This window comes from Quercus robur, chromosome 3 (assembly GCF_932294415.1).
Source record: "Quercus robur chromosome 3, dhQueRobu3.1, whole genome shotgun sequence".
In the NCBI taxonomy this organism is placed as follows: Eukaryota; Viridiplantae; Streptophyta; class Magnoliopsida; order Fagales; family Fagaceae; genus Quercus; species Quercus robur.
Genome location: NC_065536.1, coordinates 8,686,778 through 8,698,047, shown reverse-complemented (window position 1 = coordinate 8,698,047; position 11,270 = coordinate 8,686,778). Strand labels below are relative to the sequence as shown.

At 31.9% G+C, this 11,270-nt stretch overlaps 1 protein-coding gene across 6 annotated transcripts; it reads left to right on the top strand.

Annotated features, from left to right (window-relative positions):
* The first annotated feature begins 2,148 nt into the window (after positions 1 to 2,148).
* Positions 2,149 to 10,976, top strand: LOC126716952 (F-box/kelch-repeat protein At3g06240-like). Of its 6 annotated transcripts, none has more exons than XM_050418019.1 (3): positions 2,149 to 2,579; positions 3,042 to 3,513; positions 3,646 to 4,338. In XM_050418019.1, exons 2-3 carry the CDS (start codon positions 3,063 to 3,065, stop codon positions 4,233 to 4,235), a joined length of 1,041 nt encoding a protein of 346 aa, XP_050273976.1. In that variant the 5' UTR covers positions 2,149 to 2,579; positions 3,042 to 3,062; the 3' UTR covers positions 4,236 to 4,338. The 6 variants fall into 6 exon arrangements, 5 of the variants coding, with proteins under 5 accessions (XP_050273976.1, XP_050273973.1, XP_050273974.1 ...); XM_050418016.1 differs by adding an exon at positions 10,465 to 10,976 and having other exon boundaries at positions 2,150 to 2,579; positions 3,042 to 3,824; XM_050418017.1 differs by lacking the exons at positions 3,042 to 3,513; positions 3,646 to 4,338 and adding exons at positions 9,682 to 10,153; positions 10,286 to 10,976 and having other exon boundaries at positions 2,151 to 2,579.
* Positions 10,977 to 11,270: the final 294 nt, after the last annotated feature.

Sequence of the window (11,270 nt, the reverse complement as noted above, 5' to 3'; positions counted from 1 at the left end):
ACTTATCAAAACACACAAACACAAAAGTAATATATAGAGTTAGAGACTGAAAGGGGCCGAAGGAGGAGAGAAGAGAGAAGAGAGAAGGGAAAATACAGAGAGAGAGAGAGAGAGAGAGAGAGAGAGAGAGAGGAATAAAATATATATTATTATTGGTTTTCAATCTGATGAATAGCAAGTTGTAAATATAGACACCCACTGTTCACAGATGCTTAAGAATTTGGAATTCCCATACCCGAATGTAACTGTGTTTTAGAGTCTTAGTTGCTAAAATAGCAACTGGGGGGTTTTCACACACCCCATTGCTAGTGCTCTAAGAAGGCTTTAGGTTAGCTGCATGTGATGAATTACAAATAAGCAAATCAAAGCAACGGTAAGTAGGCTTATTCGATTTGTATTAGGAGTGGCCTCTAATATATAAACCTTTGGTCAGTTTGTAAAACTGTGGAGAGAAAATAGGGGCTAGGGATGAAGGTGTAGCATGTAGAGGCGGCTGCGTGTGGCTTCTCTGTAACTTTTCTCCATGATAGAATTATGATTATTTTTTTTCTCTATTTTATTTGTAGTTTAATGCTTAGTATTTTATTTTTATGTTTTATTTCAATTACCATGAGTTGCTAAATTTTCAATTAAGTTACGAAAGTAATCTTTTTTTTTCAAAAAAAAAAAAAAAATTATCAAGCTAAAACATTCATTTTCAAAAGAAATTATCAAAACCAAGTCAAATTCCACTTTCAAAGGCAATAAAGGTCCAAAAAAACTCAATGAATCCATCAAAAAACTCCAAATTCAGATGCCATGCAAGTGTTTAAAAAATAAAAAATTGAACACAAACTCAAAATCTTCAAACCTAGAGCAAAACAGAATTGCAAAACTTAACAGAATAAGAAAATTCAACTTCGCTAGATCTCATATATCCAATCAATCAATCATGACAACCATTTTAATTGCATGCATGAAATAGCAATCAAAACTCAAAAAACCCTAACTGATCAGTTCTCATCGTAGAAAAAAAGATCCAAAATTTAGGGAAAAAATGGATGAAATTGAATCAAAACAAGAAACGAGAGTGGATTTAGATCTAGATATTGATCCTGGAGAACCTAATGAGTGCATTCTCAACTTAAGATTTTAGTTAAAAAAAAAAAATGTGTGTAACAAACACTACAAAAAAAAGGGTAAAATACTATTTTGGTCACTAAACTTTGATAAATTTTTTTTTTCTTCCCCAAATTTTAAGAAATTCATTTTTCATTCCTAAACTATTAAAAAATTCATCTTTAATCTCTAAACTATTGAAAATACTTTATTTATGTTCTTAAACTTTATTAAAAGTTTGTTTTTCATTCCTAAATTATTGAAAAAAGTTCTTTTTTCATTCCAATTTTTTTCTGTTAACTATAGAAAAAATTCTTTATAAAGTTTAGGGATGAGAAAAGAACTTTTTAAAGTTTAAGTACCAAAAAAAAAAAAAAAATTGGCAAAGCTTTGAACTAAAATAATATTTCACCAAAAAAGAAAGACCCATTGATTATTTTAAACTTTAAAGTAAGGGTGTAAAAATAACCAACCAATTGATTGTACCGAACGAAATTTTAGAGTTTCGGTCGGTTTTCTATGGACAAAATGGGCTTCTGCCCTTTTTGGGAAAATTAATTAGCCTTTTGCCCTTCTTCCCAAACTAAATAGGGAAATGCCCCTCTTTTGAAAATCGACTTTTTCAAAATCGAGTTAAGCCCTATAGTGACGTTTTCAAGGATCTATAGTGACGTTTTTAAGGACCTATAGTGGCGTTTTGTATGGATATCAAGTTATAAAACGTCACTATAGGTTCTTAAAATGTCACTATAGGTCCTTAAAAACGTCACTATAGGGCTCCAAAAATTTTTTTTTTTTAACTCGATTTTGAGAAAGTCGAGTTTCAAAAGAGGGTCATTTCCCTATTTAGTTTGGGAAGAAGGACAAATGGCTAATTAATTTTCCCAAAAAGGGCAGAAGCCCATTTTGTCTGATTTTCTATTACTTCGGTTCGGTTTTGGTTTGAGATATATAATTTTTTCGGCTTTTAGTTTGGTGGTGGTGTTGGATTTTTGACCGAAACAAACTGAACCGATATATATATAAAAAGAAAGAAAGCATGATAGGGGGCTGTAGCTTGGTTGTATTACGTGGTTGGGCCGGCCAGGAGTTCTCTTGTTCAAGCCATTGCTTTTAAGGTTTGTATAACCCTAGTTATATTCCAGCCGCATCTTATTCTTTTCTCTTCAGCCGTCGCTCCCTTTTTTTTTTCTCACCATTTATTCTCTCTCACATTCTTAAAACTTTCGTCTCCCATCGTATTCCTTCCCCACACTCCTTAAAAGAGAAAAAGAAAAATCTCACTGCAAATTCCCCACACTCCTTAAAAAAAAAAAACTCATTTTCTCCATCACCCCCAAAAATCTCACCGCAAATTCCCCATGTTAACACTCAAATAAAACCCCAGAAAAACTTTCCCAGCAAAAATCAAGAGCAGAGGAGCAAAAACCAGAAAATCAAGAGCAGAGGAACAAAAACCAGAAAATCCAGCCAACTCAAGGGTAAATCCAAAATTCCTCTACATTTCTCTTTTCTTTTTTGGTTCCTGTTTCTTAAATTACATCACAAATCACACGCTTTGGTTAAAGAATTTCGATAGGCATGAGGCAGCTGTTTGGCACTTTGGCTAAGTGGGTCGGATCAGTCCGACCCGTAAAAAATTTGAGCCATTACCCAATCGGCCCCCATAGTTCTTAGATCCAACCCAATAAGGTCTTATCTTAATTCGAAATGTTCCTTTTGATTTTTGGGCGAGTTGTGTACAACGAATAGATCATACTTTCAACTTTGTTACATAGGCGTGTGAATTGCGTACTTTCAAGTTACCAGAAAATAATTTCTTCCTAAAATATTATATATATATAATTTTCTTCCTCTATTCGTCTAAAATCCTTCCATCCAAGACCAAAAGTTTCTCATCTCTGTGTTTGTTGATCATTCATTTTCCTCTCTGTGTAACCCAGGAAATTAAAGGAAGAAAAGCAATGTTTACAACTAACGAAGTACTGCCTGAAGACTTAATTATACAAATTTTGCTATGGTTGCCGGTGGTGTCTTTATTGCGATTCAAGTGTGTCTGTAAATCATGGTGTGCTCTCATTAATGGCCAAAACTTCATCAATAAGCACCTTCTCCACAACCAGACCACCTCTAACAAGAGCAGGAACGCCGGTTTCCTCCTTATCCAACGCCAAAAATCTTCCAATGATCGTGTTTTCTCCAAGCTTCAATATGAATCTCTTGAAATATTGTCAATACAAGCTGTTCCTTCACCGTATTTTGGTATTCCTAAGCATATACGAATTAACATAGTGAGCTCAATTAATGGTCTCGTTTGTCTGAATCTTAACACTCTAAACCCAGATATTGTTCTATGGAATCCAGCAACAAATGAAACAAAAGTTCTTCCCAAGTCCGGTATATCCTACCCCCAAGGTAGAACCATAACTAGAGATGTTGGGTTTGGTTTCGACTTCAAAACTAATGACTACAAGGTGGTCAAACTGTTAGAAATCTTTGACCCAGATTCTGAATATCGTATCCATGATATAAATTATTTTTATGCAGCTGAGGTATATTGCTTAAGTACTGGTTCATGGAGAACTGTTAGTACTTCTGCGCCTGGTTATTTTATGGACTCTGGTTGTTATAGGACATACACGAAAGGGATGTTTTCTTGGAGTGCAAGTATTAGAGATGATCCTGATTTCTTTCCTGGCATTTTATCATTTGATATGAGCAATGAGGTATTCCTAACAACAACATTACCAGATGGCGATTTGGAGGATCCCAATGGTACTTGGAGAATTTTTTTTGTGCTTAATGAATTAGTTTCTCTAGTTACTTTTGGTAAAGATAGAGAACGATTGGAGAATTGTTTTTATATTTGGTCACTGCTTGAATATGGTGTTAAGGAGTCTTGGATTAAGCTATTCACTATTGGACCTCTTGTGGGAATTGAAAAGCCACTGGGATTTTGGAAGAATGAAAGCTTGTTTTTGAGAAATAATGAGGGGCAATTGCTCTTGTATGATCCCTCGGCCCAAAAAATTACTAATCTTCAAGTTGATGGACGACCGATGCAGATAATTACTTATGTTGAGAGCCTAATTTCTCTCAAAGGAGGAAATGATCTTGAGGAACAAGGCAATTCATAAAAATGATTCAATACTCATCTATATCTCTGTTGTAAGTGTTTGCAAGCAACATACATGATTGTTTACCATATTTTTCTAATAAAGTGTTAATATTTCCAAGTGATGTCTTTTTTTTGGGGAAGTGATGTGTTTTTCGACTGGTATTTTATATCCTTATTTTTATTGAAATAACCAACAGCCATAAGCAAAGGGAAAGTAATTTTATGATTAAGATAGCATACATGAAAAAAGAGAGTTCTTGACAGAATTTTTTCTAACACAGTACTTTTCCAATTTATACTGCCTCATCTCTCCCAAAAAACAATGTAATTATTCTACCTCATTACACAAATCATGTTCTAGCAACTAAATCAAGGTATTTCTTTTTAACCTCCTATCCTTGTATGTCTCTAGTATTTTATAGTCTATCAAAAATCAAGAAATATTTAGCATCAAAATCATTTTTAAATGAAGGAAAAAGGAAAGAAAAGAAAAGGAATTTGCGCTTGAATCATTAATTAGTCTATAAAAAAAAAAAAATCAAATAGGCGGCAAGCAAAACCACCAAAATGCACATGTTCAAAACACCTAAACACGCCATTCAAAAGCACAACCAAGAACGAAGGGGAAAAAAAGTGATAAAAGAGGAAAATATTAATGGTTTTGAGGAAGATGTTTGTATCAAATTATAAAATAAAATAAAAATTAGAAAGCTACACCATCTGCCAAGAGTTGAATTTATATGAAGAATATGTGTGCTTAATTTAAGCTACATTCTTCTCATATGCTTGTTCTTTTCATAAGATATCATATTATTATTTGGAATTTATTCATAATATAAATAGTTCCTTTTGTAAAAAAGTTATATGTAAATTTCAACAATAAAAGATTAGGCTAATTCAATTTGTATTAGGAGTGGCTTCTCATGTACAAACCTTTTGTCAGTTTGTAAAACTGTGGAGAGAAAATAGAGGCTAGGGATGAAGGTGTAGCATGTAGAGGCGGCCGCATGTGGATTTTTAGTAACTTTTCTCCATGGTAGCATTATGATTATTCCTTTCCCCATTCTATTTGCAGTTTAATGCTTAATTTTTTTTTTTTTTTTTTTTTTGTGTTTTATTTCAATTACTATGAGTAACTAAATTTTCAATCAAGTTATGAAAGTGTTCTTTTTTTTTCTTTTCTTTTTTTTTTTTCTAAAAGAAAGAAAATTATCAAGCTAAAACATTCATTTTCAAAAGAAATTAACAAAACCAAGTCAAATTCCACTTTCAAAAGCAATAAAGGTCCAAAAAAACTCAATCAATCCATCAAAAAGCTCAAAATTCAAATGCCATGCAAGTGTTTTGAACACAAACTCAAAATCTACAAATCTAGAACAAAATGAAACAACAAAATGAGAAAATTCAACCTAAACAGATCTCATATATCAATCAATCATGGCAACCATTGTAATCATATGCATTAAAAAGCAATCAAAACTCAAAAAACCCTAACTGATCGATTCTCATCGTTTAAAAAATCCAAAATTTAAGAAAAAATGGATGAAATTGAATCAAAACAAGAAATGAGAATGGATCTAGATCTTGAAATTGAACTCGAAGAACCTAATGAATGCATTTTTAACTTAAGATTTCAGTTAAAAAATGTGTGTAACAAACACTACAAAAAAAAGGGTAAAATACTATTTTTGGTTCCTAAACTTTGCCAAAAGTTTCTTTTTCATCCCTAAACTTTAAGAAGTTCAGTTTTTGTTCCTAAATTATTGTAAATGTTTTATTTATGTTCTTGAACTTTACTAAATGTTTGTTTTCATCTCTAAACTATTGAAAGAAGGAAGTTCTTTTTTCATCCCTATTTTTGTCTCTTAACTATTAAAAAAATTATTTACTAAGATTAGGAATGAGAAAAGAACTTTTTAAAATTTAGGGATGAAAAACAAATTTTTGGTGAAACTTAAGGACTAAAATAATATTTTACCAAAAAAAAAACTATAACTTACCACCGCGCACCCTTGACACGATGGTCACTAATATTTGTGGGGTGTGGGGGGCAAAGGCCGGGGTTCAAGTCCCCTGGAGAGAGTTTTACACACATATACACTTAGATTAAGTTAGAGTAGAATTTATAACTTGTATAAAAATTTAAAAAAAAAAAATCATGACTTAAAGTTACATTTTAATCTTGAGAATTATTTGTTTTTTCATGGAAAATGTGTTATTATTTTTATCAAGTCCATTTGCACTTAAAAATTATGTTGATATTTATTTGTTTATTTATTTTTGGGAAAAAAACATTTATTTGATTTAGGTACATCTCATTGAACATAGACTGATGGATGTGTATAATTTCTTGAAATCCAAGAAAATTTCCTTTATATGTCATCTTTATCTCATCAGCATTAATTAATTACTATGATAATGCACTTGGCAACCCATGTCACGTGGCAATTCATGATAGATCAAAAGCCTAGCTGGCACATATGGGGTGAGATGAATACTTGTCACCGTCCTTATCAATTTTTTATTTTTTTTAATGTCACCATCTCAAGCACTCCATAGATTGTAACAAATGAGCATGCCTAGGATTTTACTAATTACTAATAAAGCTTTAGGTCAGCCGCATGTGATGGATTACAAATGAGCAAATCAAAGCAATGGTAAGTAGGCTCATTCGATTTGTATTGGGAGTGGCTTCTCATATACAAATCTTTTGTCAATTTGTAAAACTGTGGAGAGAAAATAGAGGCTAGGGATGAAGGTGTAGCATGGAGAGGCGGCCGCGTGTGGCTTTTCTATAACTTTTCTCCATGTTTACATTATGATTATTCCTTTCTCTATTTTATTTGCAATTTAATGCTTAATATTTTATTTTTGTGTTTTATTTCAATTACTATGAGTAACTAAATTTTCAATCAAGTTATGAAAGCACTCTTTTTTTTTTTAAAAAAAAAAAATAATAATAATAATTAAGCTGAAACATTCATTTTCAAAAGCAATTATCAAAACCAAGTCAAATTCCACTTTCAAAAGCAATAAAGGTCCAAAAAAACTCAATAAATCCATCAAAAAGCTCAAAATTCAAATGCCATGCAAGTGTTTTGAACACAAACTCAAAATCTACAAATCTAAAACAAAACGAAACAGCAAAACTCAACAGAATGAGAAATTTCAACCTGGACAAATCTCATCTATCCATTCAATCAATCATGGCTACCATTTTAATCATATGCATTAAAAAGCAATCAAAACTCAAAAAACCTTAACTTATCAATTCTCATCGTAAAAAAATCCAAAATTTAAGAAAAATGGATGAAATTGAATCAAAACGAGAAATGAGAATGGATCTAGATTTAGAAATTGAACCCAAAGAACCTAATGAATGTGTTTTCAACTTAAGATTTCAGTTAAAAAAATTGTGTAACAAACACTACAAAAAAGGGGGTAAAATACTATTTTTGGTCCCTAAAGTTTGCCAAAAGTTTCTTTTTCATTCCTAAATTTTAAGAAGTTCAGTTTTCGTTTCTAAACTATTAAAAAATTCATTTTTCAACTCTAAACTATTGTAATGTTTTATTTATGTTCTTAAACTTTACTAAAAGTTTGTTTTTTATCTCTAAACTATTGAAAGAAGGAAGTTCTTTATTCATCCCTATTTTTGTCTCTTAACTATTAAAAAAATTATTTACAAAGTTTAGGGATGAGAAAAGAACTTTTTAAAATTTAGGGTCGAAAAACAAATTTTTGGCGAAATTTAAGAACCAAAAAAATATTTTACCAAAAAAAAAAAAAACTATGACTTACCACCGTGCACCCTTGATGCGATAGTCACTAATACTTGTGGGGTGTGGGAGGGCAAAGGCCGGGGCTCAAGTCTCTCGGAGGAAGTTTCACATACATATACACTTAGATTAGGATGGAGTAGAATTTCTATCTTGTAAAAAAAAAAAAAAAAGTCATGACTTAAAGTTACATTTTAATATTGAGAATTATTATTTTTTCATGAAAAATTGTTATTATTTTTATCAAGTCCATTTGCACTTAAAATTATGTTGATATTTATTTGTTTATTTATTTTTGAGAAAAAACATTTATTTGATTCAGGTACATCTCATTGAACATAGACTAATGGATGTGTATAATTTCTTGAAATCCAAGAAAATTTCCTCTATATGTCATCTTTATCTCATCAGCATTAATTAATTACTATTATAATGCACCTGGCAACCCATATGTCACGTGGCAATTCATGATAGATCAAAAGTCCAGTTGGCACATATGGGGTGAGATGAATACTTGTCACCGTCCTTATCAATTTTTTTTTTTTTTTAAATGTCACCATCTCAAGCACTCCAAAGATTGTAACAAGGCAGGGCAGTGTTCTTATTTACTATTAATTTCATTATACTATTTCTGCACTTGCGATGATTTTTTTTATTTTTTATTTTTATTTTGAGTTTAATGTAATTTTTTAATTTGAATTTATCTATTATTAGTGAAGTTACAAAGGAATGAATTTTTAAGAAATTAAAATTTAAGATTTGAAAATAAGTAATCTGTTGCGTTTAGTGTGTGTTAATTTTTAAGAAAAAAATATATCACACGTGTGTGAAATATATTCAAATAGAGAGTGCTAATTTTAAGAGTATTTTTTTTTTGAATTTTGTTAAATTACAATTTTAATCTTATTTTTATTTTTAAAAAATTTGATTATCTAATTATGTTAAACCTATTTTTGACATTTTACAAGCCATAACTAGGTTTCACTTCCATACAAACTCATTACCTATGCAATTCTATTCTATGTATAAACAAAGACCAACCCCTTAAAACCTTCCACTCCCACACTCCTAAAAAATAAAAAGGCAGAGAGAGTGACACTATTCTTCATTTTCTCTATCTTCCTTAATTAATATTACCCCCAAAAATCTCACCGCAAATTCCCCCTGTTTAACACTCAAATAAAACCCCAGAAAAACTTTCCCAGCAAAAATCAAGAGCAGAGGAGCAAAAACCAGAAAATCAAGAGCAGAGGAACAAAAACCAGAAAATCCAGCCAACTCAAGGGTAAATCCAAAATTCCTCTACATTTCTCTTTTCTTTTTTGGTTCCTGTTTCTTAAATTACATCACAAATCACACGCTTTGGTTAAAGAATTTCGATAGGCATGAGGCAGCTGTTTGGCACTTTGGCTAAGTGGGTCGGATCAGTCCGACCCGTAAAAAATTTGAGCCATTACCCAATCGGCCCCCATAGTTCTTAGATCCAACCCAATAAGGTCTTATCTTAATTCGAAATGTTCCTTTTGATTTTTGGGCGAGTTGTGTACAACGAATAGATCATACTTTCAACTTTGTTATATATATTTAATTTTCTTCCTCTATTCGTCTAAAATCCTTCCATCCAAGACCAAAAGTTTCTCATCTCTGTGTTTGTTGATCATTCATTTTCCTCTCTGTGTAACCCAGGAAATTAAAGGAAGAAAAGCAATGTTTACAACTAACGAAGTACTGCCTGAAGACTTAATTATACAAATTTTGCTATGGTTGCCGGTGGTGTCTTTATTGCGATTCAAGTGTGTCTGTAAATCATGGTGTGCTCTCATTAATGGCCAAAACTTCATCAATAAGCACCTTCTCCACAACCAGACCACCTCTAACAAGAACAGGAACGCAGGTTTCCTCCTTATCCAACGCCAAAAATCTTCCAATGATCATGTTTTCTCCAAGCTTCAATATGAATCTCTTGAAATATTGTCAACACAAGCTGTTCCTTCACCGTATTTTGGTATTCCTAAGCATATACGAATTAACATAGTGAGCTCAATTAATGGTCTCGTTTGTCTGAATCTTAACACTCTAAACCCAGATATTGTTCTATGGAATCCAGCAACAAATGAAACAAAAGTTCTTCCCAAGTCCGGTATATCCTACCCCCAAGGTAGAACCATAACTAGAGATGTTGGGTTTGGTTTCGACTTCAAAACTAATGACTACAAGGTGGTCAAACTGTTAGAAATCTTTGACCCAGATTCTGAATATTGTATCAATGATATAAATTATTTTTATGCAGCTGAGGTATATTGCTTAAGTACTGGTTCATGGAGAAAAGTTAGTACTTCTGCGCCCGGTTATTTTATGGACTCTGGTTGTTATAAGACATACACAAAAGGGATGTTTTCTTGGAGTGCAAGTATTCGTGATGATCTTGATTACTTTCCTGGCATTTTATCATTTGATATGAGCAATGAGGTATTCCTAACAACAACATTACCAGATGGCGATTTGGAGGATCCCAATGGTACTTGGAGAATTTTTTTTGTGCTTAATGAATTGGTTTCTCTAGTTACTTTTGGTAAAGATAGAGAACGATTGGAGAATTGTTTTTATATTTGGTCACTGCTTGAATATGGTGTTAAGGAGTCTTGGATTAAGCTATTCACTATTGGACCTCTTATGGGAATTGAAAAGCCACTAGGATTTTGGAAGAATGAAAGCTTGTTTTTGAGAAATAATGAGGGGCAATTGCTCTTGTATGATCCCTCGGCCCAAAAAATTACTAATCTTCAAGTTGATGGACGACCGATGCAGATGATTACTTATGTTGAGAGCCTAATTTCTCTCAAAGGAGGAAATGATCTTGAGGAACAAGGCAATTCATAAAAATGATTCAATACTCATCTATGTCTCTGCTGTAAGTGTTTGCAAGCAACATGCATGATTGTTTACCATATTTTTCTAATAAAGTGTTAATGTTTCCAAGTGATGGCTTTCTTTTCTTTTTTTTTGGGAAGTAAGTGATGTTTTTTTCGATTGATATTTTATGTCCTTATTTTTATTGAAATAATCAACAACCATAAGCAAGGGGGGAAATAATTTAATGATTAAGAAAGCATTCAGGAAAATAGAGGATTCTTGACAGAATTTTTTCTAAAACAATACTTTTCCAATTTATACTGCCTCATCTCTCCCAAAAAACAATGTAATTATTCTACCTCATTACACAAATCATGTTATAAAACAATACTTTTGTGTTAGTCTTTTTATTGTTATAAATT